General features: G+C 52.6%; 2 protein-coding genes across 2 annotated transcripts; both read left to right on the forward strand.

The window, feature by feature from the left end:
- Positions 1-3,058: 3,058 nt before the first annotated feature.
- On the forward strand, positions 3,059-9,218 carry HMOX1 (heme oxygenase 1). The gene is made up of 5 exons (XM_056509620.1): positions 3,059-3,332; positions 3,610-3,730; positions 6,031-6,522; positions 7,132-7,243; positions 8,499-9,218. Exons 1-5 carry the CDS (start codon positions 3,301-3,303, stop codon positions 8,633-8,635), a joined length of 894 nt encoding a protein of 297 aa, XP_056365595.1. The 5' UTR covers positions 3,059-3,300; the 3' UTR covers positions 8,636-9,218.
- A 1,878-nt stretch (positions 9,219-11,096) lies between these two features.
- MCM5 (minichromosome maintenance complex component 5) lies at positions 11,097-19,956 on the forward strand. The gene is made up of 17 exons (XM_056482184.1): positions 11,097-11,202; positions 11,442-11,624; positions 12,476-12,602; positions 12,700-12,828; positions 13,114-13,286; positions 14,503-14,658; positions 14,750-14,916; positions 15,515-15,686; positions 15,791-15,902; positions 16,641-16,784; positions 17,075-17,140; positions 17,702-17,878; positions 17,966-18,078; positions 18,212-18,340; positions 18,468-18,610; positions 19,102-19,229; positions 19,604-19,956. Exons 2-17 carry the CDS (start codon positions 11,458-11,460, stop codon positions 19,703-19,705), a joined length of 2,205 nt encoding a protein of 734 aa, XP_056338159.1. The 5' UTR covers positions 11,097-11,202; positions 11,442-11,457; the 3' UTR covers positions 19,706-19,956.
- Positions 19,957-20,507: the final 551 nt, after the last annotated feature.

Below are 20,507 nucleotides of genomic sequence, written 5' to 3' on the forward strand. Positions count from 1 at the left end.
CTCCAGCAAGTCCATTTTAGGCAATTACTGTAACGCCTTTTTCCCTCCCATGACACAGCAAATCCTGGTCCCTGAGTCAGCTTTCCCAGGGCAAGCCAGGCAGCTGCATTTTGCTGTGTCACGGTTTAGGAGAGCCCATCACCCCTCGGGGCTGGCTAAGGCCGGTTTTCCCCAGGAAGCCAAGCCAAGCTGAGCTGCGGGAGCTGCTGCCAGAGCCCAGCCTGGAACAGCGCTACCCACAAGGGACTCAGCAGAGCTGACTCTGCATCCCGTGACTGCCTGTGTAACTAGACATTTCTGGCCATAAATCTACTGGCAAAATGAGCTGTTAATGTACAAAAAGGAGAAAATTCCCCACTTCCCTGTTCCACATGGAAACTCTGACCCCTCAATAACTTTCTGTTGTTTTTAACCCTTCACCTCCCATCTCGTGACTAAGCATTTTCTCAGGGGTTGGGATTTGCAGACAGGCTTTTAAGCCCAGCAGGAACTTCTACAAATATCATGCCTAGGGCAACTTTATTCATCTTTCCTAGAAATCTCCTGGGCAGTTTTGCTGGTGTCCTCACAGTGAGTAGTTCATGCACCACCCAGACACAGCTCACTGGAAGGGCAGGAGACAGCAGGGCTTCTGGAGGCACAGCACAGACCACAGCTCTGATACTTCAGAGATGTTCAAGCAGAATTTCCTAGTGACCTGGATGCAGGCTGGTCTCTGATTTCCCACGGCCCACAGTGCTCTGGGAGCCAGTTTGCTCCTTCCACTAAATGCACTCACCTCTCTCCCCGTTCATGGCTCTCAAGTGCTGATTTCCAAAGCTCTCTTTGAGGAGATTGTCCCTCACAAATCCCTGCTGGCACATTGGTCAGTGTCACTGACCTGCCACCCATCATAAAGCAACAGCACAGCAGAAGCAATCCAAGCCCTTGCTGCAGAACACTGGAGGGGCCAGAAATGCTCCAGGCCAGCAACTGCAAAGATGATGACGCCCCACTTTCAGTTCTCCTTCCATCTTCTGCAGGGCATTTGGGCCTTTCCAGAGAGCCAGGCTCAGGGTCACAGCTGCTCCATCCCAAGAAACCCAAATCAGAGAGATCAGACAGCATAAATCAATTATGGGGAGTGTGGCTTGCTTGTCTCACCTTTGCAAACCTCCTGGCAGAGGTGAGCTGCATCTCTTGTGGCCTGCCCAGGGGAAGGTAAAGCCCCAAGAGCCAGAGAAGGCACTGCTCCATGTCCTGGGGCAGTAAGGTTACAAGCCAGAACACCTACCTGAAGTGGTAGCAGCACGACTAGAGACCCTCTCTTTCTTCCCTCCATTCAGACCTACCACAATCCTGGATGGAAGGGAAAAGACTTTTGGATGTATCTTTTATAGGGCCCCCAAGCATGCAGCTTCTTGGAAGAAGGCAGGTGGCCAGGCTGGGGACAAAATCATTGGCTTGAAAGTACCCAGAAAGTCTTTGGGAAGAACTGGATGCATTGCCAGGCTGCAGGTGAAAGAAGGGACAGAGCTTGAGGACTGGATTTTTTTTCACATTATTTCACAAAATATACTTTCATAATATAACTCTTATTCTCATATAATTCTCATCTATTTCCTACTTTCTTCCACTAGATCTAGAGGTTCCATCTGTGCTCCAGCTTCCCCTGTCAGAATAGGACTCACTGAAAATGACAGAAAACGAGAGCTCTAAGGAGTTATGCCAGAGGGAAACATTCATTTTGGGGCCATTGCTGTGGCAAACTGGCATCATTGTTTTCAGGAGGGACTGGCCATAGGGCTGTCTGCTCTACAAGTGAGCTCTGCACTCCCAGGAGATGTCTGGGGCTTTGTCACACTTGCTTTGAAGATTCAGGCGTCCTGATAAATTTATTTTACCTTCCAGAAATACAAGCAAGTTGTCTGCAGTGGCATGGGGGTAAGGATGGAACGTGTCAGTGCTTTAGCCAGCGTGCACTGTTGCTTTAAAAGACAAAAGCAAGACAGGAAAAGTCTGGCTGAGTCAGGATGGAAACGCTGACTAATCTTTCCTGAACGCTGCATGCCAGATGTCTGCTGGAGTAAAACAAAAAAAAGAAGCATGGGAGTGTATTTTTTCTAGAACAATTTTTTAGCCTACAGCCCTTAACCCTGCGGGGGCTGGTGTGGGTGCAGTGACAGGGGGACAGGCGGCATGCTGGCTTGGCTGGCAGCATCCACAGAGAGGGCTGGCTGAGAGGGACAGTCCTTCTCCTTCCACCCAGGCTCTGCCTCCCCACCACCCCACACGAGTGTACCAGGAGTTTCTCACACCCACAGCAGCAGGGGAATGGTGGCTCTAAGTGCCCTGTTCTTTTGGGCTGAGTACAAGTGTGTGCTTTTCCAAGGTACAGCCAGCCAGTGCATCATCTGTCCCTGCTAGCCCAGCTTCCAGCATAGCTACAGGTGGGAAAGAAGGGCCTAGCTTCATCTGTTGGCTGCTTCACTGACCACTTTATAAAAAATAAATAAAAAATAATAATAGTAATGATAAAAAACTGCAGAGCAACAGCTACTGGCAGAAGCACCATGTCCAACTCTTTTTCCAAATCAAAGAAATTACTGCCTTTGAAATCTCTGCAGACTTCCTCAGTTTCCCCCAGGTCTTGTATGATATCTTTTGAGCCTTCTGGGTATCTAGGAGATGGAGTGATACTTTTCTAAAGTGCACATTGCCGACAGGAGCCAGCTGTCAAACAAAGCAGATGCCATTGTTTCCATGAGCAAGAGAGCACGGGATGGATTTCTCTGCACACCGGTGCTGGCACAGCTGTGCTGGCTCTGTGCAAAGTGTCAGGGTTTGCTGCCCAGGGCAAGGGGGAGCTGGTGGGAGATGGGATGTTTATACCTGAGCAGCGCTAGAGCAGGGGATGGCGAGCGCTGGGTTAGCTCTCCAGGCAGGGTGCAAGGCACACAGACCGGGGTGCAGAGCAAGCAGGCTGCCCTCCGTGCCCCGCATCCAGCCCAGGACAGCGAGCACCTCCGTGCGCACCGCGCTCTGCCTGCGCAGGCACCGCAGGGGTTACAGAGCCAGGCACCCCGAAAGGAGAAGTTTCCGCACATCCTCTTGTTCTCTCTTAGCGATCAGGAAGCATCAGGTGACTTCCTCCTGGCTCTCGGGGCTGGGGCGAGGAGAGGGTGACCGGGGCCGGGAGGGAAGTGCTGCTGTGTCGCAAGGAGCTGGAGCCCGCACTGAGGTCAGCGCTGGCGCTCACGTGGCCGGCGCTATAAAGCGGGATGCGAGCCGGGCTGCCCAGCGCCAGCACACTGGGGAAGCATGGAAACTGCCCAGGCACACAGCTCCGGAAGGTGAGAGCCGGGGAGTGAGAGGGAGGCGTTCAGGCGGGCTGCTCCCGTTCCTGTTTGGCTCTGCGGGAAAGGCACGCTGCGCCTCCACCTCTGGATGGAGTCTGCCCGTCCTCCTTGCTCGGGACAGGGCTTGGAAAGCTGCTCCTCTCTGGCTCCCATCCGCATCTCCTGGGAATGCTCTGCTCCTTTTTCTGCCATCCCAGCCCCCCCCCCCCACCTCTTTTTTCCTAGGGAGCTAGATCTGTTTTACCAGCACTAACTCACTGCTCTTCCCCAGGATGTCCACAGACCTGTCAGAGCTGTTGAAGGAAGCCACCAAGGAGGTGCACGAGCAGGCAGAGAACACTCCGTTCATGAGGAATTTCCAAAAGGGGCAGGTGTCACTCCAGGAGTTCAAGGTACTTCACACAGCATTGCTCACGGATGGGATTTCCTCTCCAGCTCAGTCGGATGGGCTGTGAGGGCACTAAAGGGGGCAGGATGGGGCCAGTACAAGTAAGGAGGATGGGGACATGATGTACCAGCATCTCCTATAAAAAACATGAAAAACACCAGGCTTCTGCTTTCATCAGTCTTGCTGGCTCCTCTTGCAGAAGGAGGGGAAGGACTGTGCATATCACGATGGGCAGCCAAGCTGAAACAGGAGAAAAAGGACAAAGAGGTTGATGGAACTAATGATATTGCTTACCTCTTTCTTCATAAATGTCTGCATGTTAATTGTTGCCATGCAGTTAATGGAGATAGAACTATGTTCAGATACTTGAGCAGCTGAAATGCCCAAAAGAGGGGGAATTCTATATTTACAACACTCTAGGCAGCTGCAGCTAGAAATGATGATGGGATGGTGAGAAAGTGAGGATGTGGGATCATTGCTGGCACTGAGCTTTGCATTGTCGCTTGAGTTCTACCACAGCTGAGATCGTGAACAATAACTCAGAAGCAGACTGAGTTTGAGCAATCTGCGTCTGCTGCTAACAAGCAGGAGCCTGTTGCTTTTTTCAAGATAAAAGAGAAACATTTCCACATATTAACCTAACCTGGCTAGATACAATTCCTGGGATCTGAGCCACATAACAAAGCCGTGAGCAAAACCAAAGCAAACACCTGGGCGAGGAATTCCTGAGAGGCTATAGGATGTGACACATGGACTTGCAAATAACAGCTACCCATTCAACCTGTGCCTTAATTACTTTGTTGTTGAATTGTTCCTTGGTAAATAAATCCAGAGAAGTAGAAAGAGACTGCTTGTTTCTGACAGGTGATATTCAGAATACTTAGCCAAGCATAAATTCAATCTCAGGTGCTGACTTCCTGAGGTTAGAAGTACAACATTGGTTAGGCAGTGAACTTTGAGACAGGCAAGCATGTAAAAAGACCTTCAGGAATAAAACTTAGTTTCTTAGATGATTTTTACATGCTGTCAGGCAAATGAGACGGGACATGGATTTTAAAAATTAACAAACTTTTAAAAGCCATGTTGCTCATTAAGCCACTACCTGCCTCTGAAAACAATCAGCTGAGCTATATCTTTGCTTAATTTGTTAGGCAATGTTCCCATATTTTGTTTCTTTTCGGTAAGCTGGGTAACAGGTTACTGTTTAAAAAGCTGTTTTTGTTTACTCTCTTGGCAGACCTATATATCTGGCCTGCTACGTGACTCCCCAGATGGTGGATATTTGTTTCCACAGCCAGTCACTGCTCGTGTGCTTATCAAAGTCCTCTTTGCTGGCACGGTGGGGAAAGGTTGAAACGGGAACTCTCTCACTGCTCTGTGAGAAAGTAAACTGCTTTCTCTCCTGTGAGCAGCACAATCCCCCCTACCCAAACCTGACTCACCTCTACTGCAACACCTTCATCTTTTACCATTTGCTGCTCACAAGGGGTCCCAGGGGAAGGAAGGGGTGGTGTGGGCGTACCAGCCTCTGAAAACAGAACGCCTGGGGAAGGAAAGAACACAGCTATATTGTCTCAGACCACGTGGAAAAGCTGGCAGATAGAAGAAAGTATCGCATAAGCTGGGAAAAACAACAAAAACAATGGTTTCGAAATAGAGGGGGGAACACAGCCTCCCAGCACTCCTTCACAAAGGCATCTTTCAGAGGCAGGCTGTGCTTCCAGATCCCTTTTATCTTGTCTCCCTGGGGCAACCGAGGAGGCAACCCCACTTGCATGCCTGAGTGAGCAGAGTGGTGGTGCCTCAGTTCCCAGGATGGCGGGATGCTGACAGGATGAATATGCTGAAAAATAACCAGGGCGTGTCATCATCTCACAAGGCCCCACAAAGGGAAGCCACAATTTGGAGTATTCAAATTTGAACAATGTACCAGAAAGGATACCTTTGGGAATACCCTCTCTATTGACTGAGGGAATGGGAAGAGACCAGGAATGCTTAAACAGGGCTCCAGTTTACATCAAGCTGCAGCACTTTAACTTGAAGGCAAGGCAGTGACTTTAGGAGCAAGTAAGACCAGTACCTGCTGGAAAGGACTCACCTGATTGCTGTCTCGTGCAGAAGGGGAAGGGTAAACAGTGTCTCCCTTTACCCAGCACTGCTTTCCACATGGGAAATCTGCAACATCACAGATGTTCGTGACTCACAGTGGGTGTGCCCACGAGCACCTTTTTTGTTAGTACAATTTGTCCCACAGAAAAAGACAAACAGATGCACCTATAGCTCATCCTCTTTCTTCTCTTTCAGCTGGTCACAGCGTCCCTGTACTTTATCTACTCCGCTCTGGAGGAGGAGATTGAGCGCAACAAGAACAATCCAGTTTATGCCCCCGTGTATTTTCCGGCGGAGCTGCACCGCAAAGCTGCCCTGGAGGAAGACCTGAAGTACTTCTATGGCAGAAACTGGAGGGAAGAGATCCCATGTCCTGAGGCTACTCAGAAATACGTCGAGAGGCTGCACTACATAGGCAAGAACGAGCCAGAGCTCCTGGTGGCCCATGCCTACACTCGCTATTTGGGAGACCTGTCTGGGGGGCAGGTGCTGAAGAAGATTGCCCAGAAGGCTCTCCAGCTGCCCAGCACTGGGGAAGGGCTGGCTTTCTTCACCTTTGATGGGGTCTCCAACGCCACCAAGTTCAAGCAGCTCTATCGCTCCCGCATGAATGCTCTCGAGATGGACCTTGCCACGAAGAAAAGAGTCATGGAGGAGGCCAAGAAAGCATTCCTGTTAAATATACAGGTGAGTAACAACCAGCCCTGCCAGCCCACATCCTCTCTCAAACAAGAAAATAGCTACAGGGGAAATACAAGGCCAGTATTTCCACTGGGGAGCTTATGAGAAGTTGTGGGTCAGGGTGAGCTGGTAGGAGTTGGATGGCCATGCTTCTCCAGCCTGGGAGCTGAATAAAACAAGAGCTCTGAAAAGCTCTTCTCCCTCCCTTAGAGTCTGAATCCAGTCTCTTCCATGTGCCACTATTCAGATATGAATGAGGATTAATACAGGGAGTGGGGATTATCATCTAGTTTCTGTCCTGCCTCTGTGGTGAAGTTCCACAGGTCTGCTGTGCACTCTGACTAGGTGACAGGTACCTTGCTTTCCTTCCCATCAGAAGATGGGCAATAGCCTTCTCCTTAGCTGAAAGCTTCAGGGAGAACCTGTAAAACGAACAAGGAGTTTGAAAGACATCCTCTTGACCTCACAGGCAACTTTTGTTCTATGCAAAATGTGCCAGGAGTCTTAGACTGAAGCCTAGACTGAAACCTCATGTCTTCCTCTAGTTCCTAAAGTGCCTGTTCAGTGAAAGAACAAGAGGAGGCCCCATAATGAGGCAGTGTTCCTTCTTGTCAGGTGTTTGAGGCGCTGCAGGAGCTGGTGTCCAAGAGCCAGGAGAATGGTCACCCTGTGCAGCCCAAGGCAGAGCTGCTGCGCACCAGGAACATCAACAGACCACACGAGCACGGTAAGACACTCCTGAGGGCAGGTGCTCCACAGGGCTCCTTCCTTGCCTTCTCCTCCCTCTGCCCTTGTTTGTAAAAGCCATTGGGAAACAAGCAGGAGAGGCACTGCTGTGTGCAAAGCTGCTTCTCGCCATGACACAGCAAGGGTAACACATGTGGGCTCTCCAGAAAGCGTGCCAGTGAGGAAGCTTTAAAAAAAGAGACTCCTCTCAAGGGTTTTAACAAATGTAAGGCTCATTCAACGCAGGGAAAACTGACCTTGAGTTCACAGAAGCAAAGGCATCAATTTTGGGTGCTGCAGATCAGCTGTGGTGCTGTGATGCTGACAGAAAGTTCTTCTGGATACAGTCCTATCCAGCAGCCTCTCCTTTTGGACTGTACCTCCCCCTGATCATTTTCCTGCCTTGCAAAAGAATTTACTGCATACACTCCAGAGAGTGTGCTGGTTTGTAGTGAGCACTGCTCTGGATGGTGGAGTGTAATCAGCTTGTAAGTCAGGCTTGTACTGAGAGAGGATGTTTACAGAGCAGAGTGTTTCCATGATGGCATGCAGTTCAAATAAAAAACCTCTTATGGCCTACCCATTCTGAAACTAAAATGGAGACTTGTACTCAGTGCATCCTGGATTGAAGCACAGATTTTCTGTGGCAAAGATGAGAAGCAAACCTTGCCTTAAGCATCTCTAAATAGTGAAAGCTTAAAGCAGCTTCTGTGGGAAAGGCATTAAAATTTCTCTGTGAAACTTTGAAGTTCCTTTCCCAATACATGCCTACAAGTAAGATTTTCAGAAAAATTTGGTGTTGGATGAGGAATCCCATCCTGAAGTTGTACTACAAAAATTGCTTGGAGTCCTGAAGACTGTTTAAGGTCTTTAGATGCATAACTATTTAAATCAGTGAGAAGTAGGAGACTAAATGTCTTTTAAAATTCTAGCTTCAGTATTTGTCTGTCTTCTGCACACATCAGGGGTTTGATGGAGCTGGGCAGTGCACGTACAAGCCTGTAAGGAGACAAGGGAAGGGGCTGGTAGTCACCTACAGGCAGAGGAGCTGTGGGCCTTTGTGGTGCCCAGATCAGGTCCCTTCTCCACTGGGAGAGCAGAACCTGCTGCCCCTTTTTCTCCCAGCTGGGCTCTCCTTCATCCCTGGACAGCTCCAGCAGGGTGTGCTCTGGCACTGCGGACAGCAAACACCTCACCAGCAGCTTCTTGCCACGACCTCTTCTCACTTGCCTTTATTTTTGTCCCTGTTGCTGCAGGCCCAGCAGCTGGGAAGGGAAGCGAGAGGACAGAGAGGAGCAGCGGCGGCGCGGCAGGCGCCGCGTCCCTGGTGCGGTGGGTGGTGGCGCTCAGCTTCCTCGCCATGACCGTGGCCGTGGGCTTGTTTGCCATGTGAGGAAGCAGGACCTCCTCCTCCTCCTCTTCGTGACTTCCCTCACCCTCAACTAATCCAGCTTCCCCAGTCCTTGTGAGGGAAGCCCCTGACTGGGTACTGTGATCTTGGTTCTGCCACTAATACTAGGGGACTTTTCTCCCCAGAAATCAGAGTGCTGTGGGTGGGCTCAGGCAAAGTCTCCACTATGCTCGGTGTGAGCTCTTCTCAGAGCCACAAACCGAGGGTAGAAAAGGCTAAGAAATATGGCCAAGAGCTGTCTTTGCTTTACAGAGTGCCTACACAAACCCTACAGGATCAGAAGCACGGCTTAGACATCTGTCTTTCCTCAGAAAGATGGAGCTCATAGGAGCTCTGTTTGCTCAGTTTTTTTATACTGCTAGATAATACTGTGATCACTTCCTCTGTGGAGCCACATGGCTCCCATGGGTTACAGACGGTTTTACATGACACTAGTAGGTCCTTGTTGTTTCTTTTTCCATTCATTTTTGGTCTTTGAAAAACAAAAGACAAAATTGTTGAAGATACAGTGTCATTCTTGTCTGGTTGTATAATTTATGCACATAATAAATTTCAATGTAAAGTCTTCAGGCCTGGTGTTTCCTATTGTTAAAGCCTTACCTGGGGAGAAGGGAGGTGTCTGTCTTCTTCCTGGCTATATGTCTTTGGAGCTGCTGCCTGCACAGACATGACAATAGACAGAAGTGGGAGCTATCACCAGAGCCAGACTCTGCTCCCACTCAGCTCTAACAATAACCTTTATAAGCTGAGGAAGGTTCCTCCAGCTCCTACACACTGCTGTCTATTTCTAGCACAAAATTCAGTGAGCAAGCGAAGTATTTTTAAGGGGTGGAAGTGGTACACTTCCAGAACAGCTGGTTGCTATTCTCTCACAAGCAAAAGGTGATGGGACCCTCAGCTGGTCAAAACCAGGACAGCTCTCCCTGAACTGCCAGCAAAGGGCTGTGTTACCAGGCTGTCTTTGCAGAATCAGAAGTGCAAGAATGTTTTCACCACCCAAAAGTGGAAGGCATCCTAGGTTTGGGTCCAGGCAGCTGGAGGGGGGGCACCAAGCACACAAGCACTGCCCTCACCGAGTGGCAAACCAGCCTCCCAGGAGCTGGCACACACGTGGGGCTGCTGAAGGCACTCCAAGCACACAGCACTGCTGCAGCAGCCATGCACACAGCTTGCTCTCCTTGCCTTTTGCTGAGGCACATCTGGAGGGCTGGCTTTGTGTCCAGCCACAGCCCTGCCTGCTCCAGGAGCTCTCCCGGCACAGGAGAGGCTGCAGTTCGGGTATGGCACTGCAGGTACTGGCAGAACTGCCCAGCCATCACCTCAGAGTCCTCTCTTTCCACCAAAAAGCCTCTGTGATCAACCTGTCTCCATGATCTGCCTGTTCTGGCTGTGACCTGAATCTGAAAGACATGTGCTCCTACTGATCTGTTTTAATGACCTGCACTGAACCTGCTCACAGAACAAGAATCAGAAGGCAGGTCCTGCTGAGAATGAGCAGCAGGAAAACAGGACAGTCATCTTTCTCAGGCTCTTTTCTACTCTGCATCCCTGCCCCAACCCCTTTAATAATTCTCTCTTTGGATCCACCTGCCAGAAAAAATAGTTAATTCTTGAAAAAAGACAGTTGGGTGTTTGAAAAGCAGGGATATGAGGTTTGATAGCAATTTAAATACAAGAACTTGTTCATTCAGATTTAAGTTCTACCTGTTGAGTTCCTCTAAACCACCCCAACTAAATCATTTTGTTCATGCTGAGGTAACTAAGATCCCAAAGAGACAAATGCCCGTGAGCTCAGAATCACACTGCACCACACTCAGCCCCTCTCCACTGCTCAGAGAGCCTGACTGCGACCTCGAAGCTGGAAAATACGGGTTCTGACTGGCATCACACCCTCCCTGCTCACGGGAGGAGAGACATGGTGCTTTGGGTATCTCACAGCCTTTGTGGCCACACATTGGAAACCCCAGACTGAGCCTCAAGTCTGCAGGGGTGGAGACTAAGGCTTTATTTGTACCCATCTATGATCAATATGAACACATCTGGTTTCTCTGCAACAACCACACCAACTTTATTTCCCACTGAATCCTCCCTTGCCATGCACTGCGCTTCCCAGCTTATTCTGCATTTAGGGCGTGCATTATCACACTTCGGAGGGGCCAAAATGCACACGCAGCGATCTTCCAGCCTTCCCCTTAAATTCTAACAGCCACGAGGAAGGCATCCCGAAAAACTGGGCCCCAGGAGCCTACAGCAGTAATTAATTCGCTTTACTCCCGCCCCGCCCGCAGTGGTATCACCCGCTCCCCCTTCGCTCCGCCGCAATGGTGCGGCCCGGCCGCCATTTCTCCTCGCCCCGCCCTTCGCTCCCGGATTTCGCGCCACAGCGCTGGGGGCGGAGCGCCCCGGCCAATCAGCGGCGGCGCGCGGCGGGCGCGCCAATCGGAGCGCGCGGCGGCGGGGGCGGCGCGCGCGCTTGGCGCCGGTTTGGTTTCCGCCGCGCGCCGGTTTTGCCGCGAAAAAGTTATCGGCGGGTTCCGGTGGGGAGCGAGGTGCGGAGCGGAGGAGATTGGGATTGGTGTTGGGATGGGGATGGGGATGGGGAATGGGGATGGGGATGGGGATGGGGATGGGGATTGGGATTGGGATTGGGATTGGGATGGGGCTTTGCGGGGACAGAGCGCGGCCGGTGCGGTGCGCGGCACGCGGCGAGGGGCGATCCCGCGGCGCCGCCGGTGCGGGGCGGGGGAAGGAGGCGGCCGCGGCTGACCGAGCGCTCTCGGCCCCGCAGCGGAGCGGCTGCCGCGATGTCCGGCTTCGACGACCCCGGCATTTACTACAGCGACAGTTTTGGGGGAGACGCGTCCGTGGACGAGGGGCAGGTTCGGAAGTCGCAGCTGCAGAAGCGGTTCAAGGAGTTCCTGCGGCAGTACCGGGTGGGCACGGACCGGACGGGCTTCACTTTCAAATACAGGTGCTGCCTTTCTCCTTCTGAGCCTCTCCCATCCCCACCTGCACATCCGGTCTGCGCTTAATCTCCCTGCTCCGTGCACACCCCGCATGCACAATAGCCACTTTGTCTCTTCTCGTAAGCCATTAAAAGCTCGGTACTAAGAGATGTTCGTATTTAACCTGGTAAAAAAGCAGAGGTTTGGTGTTCTCACAAATTTTTAGGCAGCCAGCCAGTGGAGAAGGTAACAATAGAGGGATCGGCACTGCCAGGCTTGCACTTAGTTCTGAGATTCAAGGTCTGTCTTTGAAGTTGTAGTGCTTTCTGGTCTGGAAAATTGTCTGTATCCATTAAATCACTGCACCATTCTCTACGTGTGCTTTCCAAGTCTATGAAGTTCCTTTGGCCACCCTTTGCCTACGCAGTCTAGAGACACAACGTTAAGAGAACATGGAGATACGTCATAATCAAGGGCTAGGGTAGTCTTTCACCTCTGAATTTCATGAATCCTGGCATTTTTAAGGAAAATGTTGCCTGTTCTGTTATTACTTCCTTTGTTTTAAACCATATCTTATGTATAGCAGTTATTATTCTACATAGAATTTTTTTACTTGTTTATCTGGAGTAAATATTTCACATTGCCACTGCCAGCACTGGTGTTCCTGGTCTTATGCCACCTTTCAAAGTGAGCTTGGGTGAAAGATTGCCCAGGTTCCCCTGCACTTCTGCTGGAACTCACCTAATTTGCCCTACTTGCTTTCCAAACTGAGGACTCCCTGCAGAGCCTGCCTTTTCTGATCCCTGGGTGTCCTGAGGCCACTGTGGGTGCCTGGTGCTTTCTGCCCTGCCAACCTTTGCCACGTCCTGCCTTCCAGGGATGAGCTCAAACGCCACTACAACCTGGGGCAGTACTGGGTGGAGGTGGAGATGGAAGACTTGGCCAGCTTTGACGAAGATCTCGCCGACTATCTGTACAAACAGCCAGCAGAGCACCTGCAGCTGGTAAGGATGGAGGCTGGCAGCCTACACCACCGTCACGAGAGCAGCTCTGATGTTCTGCTGTGACAGACCCACTGATAGCCCGTTGTTCCCTCTCTAGTTGGAAGAAGCAGCAAAAGAAGTCGCAGATGAGGTCACTCGTCCTCGCCCCTCGGGGGAGGAGACTCTCCAGGACATCCAGGTGATGCTGAGGTCGGATGCCAACGCAGCCAACATCCGCAGCCTGAAGGTGAGGGGAGCGAGGCTGCCATGCAGAGAGAGTGTGTGTGGGTGTGATTGCAGGGCAGCTTTTGGTACCTGGTGACATGGCTCAGGTCACAGGTCACTCACTAATTTACAGTGTTATTCTGCAGCCTAGGTCTGGCTGCAGAGGGCTGTTATTGCTAGTTGCTGCTGCAGGGACATTATTGCTGTTAGTTTTGCAGTGTTCTGTCCTTTGCTCTCATGCTTTGTAGTTTCCCATCCATCTTCCATTGATGGCTTTCTCACCTTGCCTTCTCCTTTCCCTTTTCAGTCTGACCAGATGTCCCACCTTGTGAAGATCCCTGGGATTGTAATTGCAGCCACCCCGGTGAGAGCCAAAGCCACCAGGATCACCATCCAGTGCCGCAGCTGCCGCAACACCATCAGCAACATCGCGGTGCGCCCGGGCCTGGAGGGCTACGCTCTGCCCAGGAAATGCAACGTGTGAGGACTGCCAGGGGCGTGCACTGCAGGCTGGAGGGCAGCAAAAGTCTGCATTCCTGCTCCTGCTCCATCCCATGCATAGCAGCATCTGCCCTGCTCTGCCTCCACCCTTTGTGCTGCCCCTGTGGCAGAGTGCAGTTCTGGCTGGCGAGTTCTAGCTGTCCATCTGTGCTCACGCTGGTTGTGACCCTGCATGGCCAGTGCTGCATGCAGTGTTGAGTGGCTGTGTCCATGGAGTCCTTTTTATTCATAGGGAGTTTTGCCTGTCATACCTAAAGGTTCATTCCTGCCTCTAACTGTCCCATAGTGCTGTGTTAAGTTGCTGTCCTCTTTTCCAAACTCCTTGCTTCCACATTCCCACTCCTGAGGGGCCTGTTTTCTGTGCCTTCCTTAGGGATGCTTTTCTACTAGCCCTTTTATCCTGCTTTACAGCTCTTGGTGCCTCTGAGAGCTGTGAGCATTAGGCTGCCATTGTGCTGCATCTCTCGAGGCAGCCAGTCCTGGTGGGTTGTGCCTTTGGGCTTATACCTTCCAGTATTTATTTTCTGCACCTGAGCTCTAATGCAGCTTGAGAGAGATTTGGACTAGGGATCATTTTTGTGTGTGGTCTGTACAGCACCTCACTCCTGGTCCCTGCATCCTCATTCTGGTGTTGCCCTCCCTGAAAGCCCTGCATGGAGTCAGGCATCAGTCTTGCCCCTCTGAGACAGCAGCAGGATGTGGAGCTGCTCTTTGTCTTGGAGAGCTTGTAATGTAGCAAGGCAGATCTGTCTTGAGAGACTGGGAGGTGGATGTCAGCCTTGTCACATTGCTAATTGCTTTCTCACCAGAAGCCACTTAACATTTGCTTCGTGCATGAGGTTGGAAAGAAAAACGCCCTGCCGTGTCACTGAATCTGTGCTGCTACCTTCTGTGTAATTAATGAATTACCTTCCCTGCTCACAGCTAGCAGGGGAGGGGTGGGAGGCAGGCACAGTGCTCAGACAAATGTCACCCTGCCTCTGGGTTGTTCTCATGTACACATTTGGCACTTGTTGACAAGACAGAGGGCTTGGTGGCCTTCAGTCTGGTCCCATGTGTCTGCCCTTACCTGCTGATGTGTCACTGCTTGGAAGGGACAGCTGCCCCTTGCTAGTGCTGCTGTCCCTGCACAGGTGTGCTCCAAGGGGTGGCTCCTCAGTGCTAACAGCCTTCCCTGATTGATCTCTCTGCACAGGGAACAAGCTGGCCGCCCAAGGTGCCCTCTGGACCCTTACTTTATCATGCCAGATAAGTGCAAGTGTGTGGATTTCCAGGTCCTGAAGCTGCAGGAGTCCCCAGATGCTGTCCCACACGGGGAGATGCCCCGGCACCTGCAGCTCTACTGTGACAGGTATGGCACAGCCTTCACCCTGCCCCTGCTGGCTGTGCTGGTGCCATCATTTCCCACCACCATCCTCTGCTTTTCCCCTGTCTCCTCTTAGGTACCTGTGTGACAAAGTTGTCCCAGGGAACAGAGTCACTATCATGGGGATCTACTCCATCAAGAAGTCTGCTCAGAGCAAGAACAAAAGCCGTTTCAACGTGGGGGTGGGCATCAGGAGCGCTTACATCCGCGTGGTGGGCATCCAGGTGGATACAGAGGGCTCAGGTGAGGGCTGCTGGTGGTGTACCTTGGTCTGTCTTGGCAGCCTGGTGCTGGGAGACCCTCCCCACCCTGTTCCTGAACAAGGTGATCCCCCAGCAAGAACTGTTTGAAATCACGGCCTTGGCCCTTCTCTGCTGTATATATGACAGTAGGGTCAAGCCATTCCAGGGGTCTGACTTGCCCTGGGCTTTCTATAGATGTGTCCTGTAAGGCTTTTTCTCAGTCATATTAAATGAGGAGATCTCATCCTGAGTCCTCCAGGATGTTTAAGTGCGAATCTGCTAAGCCATCCCTGAGGATCCCAGCTGAAGTCCATGGTTAAAATTGTATTTAAAACATGGTCCTGACTGTAATTCTCCCTCTGGTTCCAGAAGAGCTGTTTTGCCCAAGATCCTTCCTTTTTTTTTAACCAGCTTCTGAGGACACAGCCTGCTTTACTGGGTTAGCAGATGCCTGCCCTCTCCACCCTTCCCACCTGTTGGCACTTGGCGTGATCTTCAAGAAGGGATTTTTTATTGCAGTGTGCATGGGGGGAGCGATATGATTTCCTTTAAAGCCTCCCTGTGTTCACTGTTGCATGATTCCCCTCCTCCCTGCGCAGGGCACAGCTTCAGTGGCTCGGTGACCCCTCAGGAAGAGGAGGAGCTCCGTCGCCTGGCTGCCACGCCCAACATCTACGAGACCATCGCCAAGAGCATCGCGCCCTCCATCTACGGCAGCACCGACATCAAGAAGGCCATCGCCTGCCTCTTGTTCGGGGGCTCCCGCAAGAGGTGGGGGCCAGAGCCAGCCTTTGGTATCAAACTCAGTGCTTTGATATCAAAATCAAGGCTCACCATCTCTCCTGCCTCTCTTCTTCCCACCCCAATCGCTCCAGGCTGCCGGATGGGCTGACCCGCAGAGGGGACATCAACTTGCTGATGCTGGGGGACCCTGGCACGGCCAAATCCCAGCTGCTGAAGTTTGTTGAGAAGTGTTCTCCCATCGGGGTATGTGGCTCCAGGTGCCCACTTGTAGTGCACCCCTTTTCTCCCTTCTGCTCCTTGTCTAGCCCCAGAGACAAAACCATGGTCACAGCAGACACGTGCCTGTGCATCCACAGGTAGACTTGGTGGCATGAACTGCCATTTTCAGTACTAGCCTGGAAGGGAAGGGGAATGAGGAAGGGAAGGGGAAGAAGGTCATGCCTTTTATTATGCTGTGAGCAAGGCTGTTTGCAGATGTCCAAAGACGTGCCTGGTGCTGCTGTTTATTGTTGAGACTTGATCAGCAGAGGGGCTGACTGGTCAGGACAAATTAAGTTGGCTGCATCTCAGGCACGGACCTCCAGCCTGAGCCCAGGCACAGAATTATGTTTTCAGCTGTGTTTTTTTGTAGTCTCTATTAAACTCAGCCTCTGACTGTATTGTTCCCTCAAGGGGCAAACAAAGCTAATGCAGCAGCCCACGAAACAATGAATCACTCCCTCTGCTGTACTTAATATCTGTGTTTGTGTCTGCATGCCCTCCGGTGTGTCACAGCTGCTTCGTCTGAGCCTTGGGATGAGGCAATAGCCCTGCTCTTTGCCCAGCACATCTGCTTTTACATGTGCTGAGGGCTTCTCCTGGAGGTTCTTCCCCCAGGAGCTCTGGATTTTGCAGTGCCAGGGGTGCTTTGTCTCTCAGCTGGAGCAGTGGGTTCCTGCTGCAGCTGATGTGCTGTCCCTTTCCTTGTCCCACATGGACTAGGTGTACACCTCAGGAAAAGGCAGCAGCGCTGCTGGCCTGACAGCCTCAGTGATCCGGGACCCTGCCTCCAGGAATTTCTTCATGGAGGGAGGAGCCATGGTGCTGGCAGATGGAGGAGTGGTGTGCATCGATGAGTTTGACAAGGTACTTGTGGGGCTGCCTGTGTGGGAGTGGGAAGGAGAGCCCTTGGGATGCCAGCCTGTCCCAGGAGAGCCCAGAGCTGCAGGAGGAAGGGCAGCTCCTCCGAGACCCCCTCACCTCCTTTCTGGAAAGGTCAGGGGGATGGGGCTGCAAGGGAATTCAGTTACATCCCGCCCTCTTGGGCAGAGGGCCTCACAGAACTTTGTGTCAGGGGTGTGTAGCAGAGGTCTGGCAGAGATGACTGATGGTGATTTTTTTCTCCCTGCCTGGTTTCTCTCACCTGGGATGAAAAGATGCGGGAGGATGACCGTGTGGCCATCCACGAGGCCATGGAGCAGCAGACCATCTCCATTGCCAAGGTGAGCTGTGGATTGATGCTTTCTGCACTGAGGTGGGAATCTGAGAGCCCAGAAACCAGTGGTCACACGTGTTTTCTCAGAACTGCCCATTTTAGAGCCCAGGCAGTGGTACTGATGGTTGCTGGTGTCTCTGGTGTGAGACCAGTCAGCCCTGCCTGGAGGCTGTGGGCAGCCTGAGCTTCATGGCTTCTCCTTGCTGGTGGCTGTCAGGCTGCACCTGCAGACCCATGCTTTGTGCCAGAGCTGCCCAGAGGACTCAGCCCTGTCTGCCCAGTGTTTATCTCAGATCACAAACCTGGGCTGAGATCTCCTGTGTTTCTGACTTTGACAAGAGGTTTTAAATGAAATTACTCAGTGCTCAAGTTTCAGCTGAAGCCAGTCCCCCTCCAAAAGGACATGTGTGTCAGGCCAAAGCAATTGGGTGCTACTTATGGGGCTTTATTTAAATGCAAGTGATTGACAATGAGTCCTTGAAAATGGCTTTCAACCTTTCACTGATTAATGACCTGCTGTGACACAGAGGTGCTCTTGACACCATCCTCTCTTTTGCGTTTCCCACAGGCAGGAATCACGACCACGCTCAACTCCCGCTGCTCGGTCCTGGCAGCTGCCAACTCCGTCTTTGGGCGCTGGGATGAGACCAAGGGCGAGGAGAACATTGATTTTATGCCCACCATCCTGTCCCGGTTCGACATGATCTTCATCGTGAAGGACGAGCACAACGAGGAGCGAGACATGGTGCGTTGAGCGGCGCAGCGGGACGCGCGCCCCTTTGGGAGGGCAGGCAGGGTGTTCCTGCTGCCTGAGTGCCCTCTGCTTCCCCAGACACTGGCCAAGCACGTCATGTCCCTGCACGTCAGTGCCTTGACGCAGACCCAGGCCGTGGAGGGCGAGATCGAGCTCAACAAGCTGAAGAAGCTCATCTCCTTCTGCCGCACGTGAGTGGCAGGCGTGGCTTTTTGGCAGCCGCCTTCCTCTGACCTCCCGCCTTGAAAAACGGGTGCAGGAGTCACTCACCGGGGAAGGGAGGGTGCCCTGGGGGCGCTGCCTGCAGCTGCTGTCCCCTTGCAGGAAGTGTGGCCCTCGGCTGTCGGCGGGGGCGGCCGAGAAGCTGAAGAACCGCTACATCCTGATGCGCAGCGGCACCCGCCAGCACGAGCGGGAGAGCGACCGCCGCTCCAGCATCCCCATCACGGTCCGGTGAGCAGCGCCCCTCTGCCCCCACACCTGGGGCTGCCCTGCTGGGGTGCCAGCACTTCCACACTGGCAGTGCTGTGGGGGAGGCAGGAGGTGCCTGGGATGGCAGGGAATGTTTCTGTGGCTGCAGGCAGCTGGAGGCCATCGTGCGCATTGCCGAGTCCTTGGCGAAGATGAGGCTGCAGCCCTTTGCCACCGAGGCAGATGTTGAGGAGGCCTTGCGGCTCTTCCACGTGTCCACGCTCGATGCTGCCATGTCAGGCAACCTGTCAGGTGAGCAGGGGATGGTCTGTGCTGGGGTAGCAGAGAGAGACACGCTGGACCTGGCTGCTCAGGGCAGGGAGAGATGAGCCTGGCTGTCCTGAGCAAAGGCAAAGCAATGCTTGTGGGAGGGCAATGGCAGATTACACCAAGGGTCTCCTGTACCACTCAGGGAAGGGCTGGTCTGGCCCCTTGTGCTCCCAAGGGCAGAGTCAGGTCCTGGTTCCCCAACCTTTTAATACTCTAACATTTTTCTCTGGAGGTGAGGACAATGTTTCCTTGGGCAGCAGCATGGAACAAAGGGTTTGAAGGAAGCTCCAGCAGTCAGGTCCACATTCAGTTGTGTGGTTGGAGTTCCATAGCCTTTTACAGTGAAATTGTCCGTGGGTTCCCTGAAGTCTCTAAGCTGTGCAGGTGTGGTGGGAGACACAGGAGATGAGCACTGTGTGCTGTGGGGGTGACAGCTGGGCGGCACAGAGAGCTCACCCAGTGCCTCCCTGCAGGGGCAGAGGGCTTCACCACGCAGGAGGACCAGGAGATGCTGTCCCGCATTGAGAAGCAGCTCAAGCGCCGCTTCGCCATCGGCTCCCAGGTGTCCGAGCACAGCATCGTCCAGGACTTCATGCGGCAGGTGGGCAGGGAGAGCAGCGACCCCAGGCTGCTGTGGGGGCAGGGAACCCCTTCCTCAAGGGCTGGTGAGCCTTTTGGTCATGCTTTTGAAGTTGTTTGTGGTGAACGGTGTGCAGTGTGATTGCAGAATTTAAGGGGTCTGAGGTGAGGTTCTGCAAAAGGTCTGGGGCTGGTTTAGGGTCCTACCCCTGAAACCAGAACTGGCTGCAGTCAGACCTAAAGTTAGGAAAGGGGAAGGGAGCACTAGTGTCTCGGACTATTGGGCTTGCTCCTTCTAGAGTCCTAGCCAGGCTTCAGCAGAGGTTGCAGGTTCCTTCTGAGCTGCTGTCTGCTATTCCCTGCTGGCTCACCTTCCCCTGCTCTCCCCTTTTGCAGAAGTACCCAGAACATGCCATCTACAAGGTGCTGCAGCTGATGATGCGGCGGGGCGAGATCCAGCACCGCATGCAGCGCAAGGTCCTGTACCGCATCAAGTGAGCTCCCTGTCCCAGGAAGGAGCTCCCTGTCCTCCAGGAGGGAGCTGCTGCTGCCTGACCCCTGCCCAGAGCAGGCAGAGTGCTCCTGAAAGAAGCTTTTCCTTGGGGAGCCAGAAAGTCCCAGGCCTCCATCTCGAACCGGGGTTTGGGGTGGTCGGGGTGTCCCTTGTGTGCTCTGTTGCTGTGTCATGGCCATGTTTCTTTGAACTGCAAAAGCTTTTAGTTATATTAAAATAAAACCTGATATTGGTAGCTCGGGATCTTTGGCCCTGAGGGGCAGAGGGGATGGATCCCCTTCCTCCTTTGGAGAGAATGCAGGATTTTGGGTAGAAGGGTGTCCCTCCTGCCTGCCCTCTGTAATGCACTTACTCAAACTCAGGCTCCAGCCTCATGGGCAGCAGCAGCAGCCCTGAAGGCAGAAACTCATTTCTCACTCAGGGTTTGCCTGTTGAGTCATGAAGCCTGTTGGCACAGGCTGTCCAGTTGGGCTCAGCAGTGCAGGAGGTACTTTACCCACTCCCCGTGTGCAGTCTGCTGCTTTCTTCCCCCTCAGCCAGTGGCGGTGAAGGAAATTATTTGCTATTTGTTCCCTGCTCTTTGCTGATCCCTCTTTGCCTCCTCCTAGGGCTGCAGCAGGGAAACTCTTTACCTTGCAGTGTTTAAGGGTTGTGTGAAAGCCTTGCTTGAGACATGGGCAGAATTCCCTGCCTGCTCCAGTGAGGATGTGGATTCAGGATAATCCCCATTAGCTATGTGATGTCCTTCAGTAGTCCTGCCACCTCCTCCTTTATGCCAATGGCCTT

This window comes from Oenanthe melanoleuca, chromosome 1A (genome assembly GCF_029582105.1).
Source record: "Oenanthe melanoleuca isolate GR-GAL-2019-014 chromosome 1A, OMel1.0, whole genome shotgun sequence".
In the NCBI taxonomy this organism is placed as follows: domain Eukaryota; kingdom Metazoa; phylum Chordata; class Aves; order Passeriformes; family Muscicapidae; genus Oenanthe; species Oenanthe melanoleuca.

Coding starts and splice junctions, on each gene's coding strand:
- HMOX1 (XM_056509620.1), top strand. CDS start 3,301: ATGGAAACTGCCCAGGCACACAGCTCCGGAAG. Junction 3,333..3,609: donor CAGGCACACAGCTCCGGAAG/GTGAGAGCCGGG, acceptor GCTCTTCCCCAG/GATGTCCACAGACCTGTCAG. Junction 6,523..7,131: donor CATTCCTGTTAAATATACAG/GTGAGTAACAAC, acceptor CCTTCTTGTCAG/GTGTTTGAGGCGCTGCAGGA.
- MCM5 (XM_056482184.1), top strand. CDS start 11,458: ATGTCCGGCTTCGACGACCCCGGCATTTACTACAGCGACAGTTTTGGG. Junction 17,879..17,965: donor ACAACGAGGAGCGAGACATG/GTGCGTTGAGCG, acceptor CTGCTTCCCCAG/ACACTGGCCAAGCACGTCAT. Junction 18,341..18,467: donor AGCATCCCCATCACGGTCCG/GTGAGCAGCGCC, acceptor CTGTGGCTGCAG/GCAGCTGGAGGCCATCGTGC.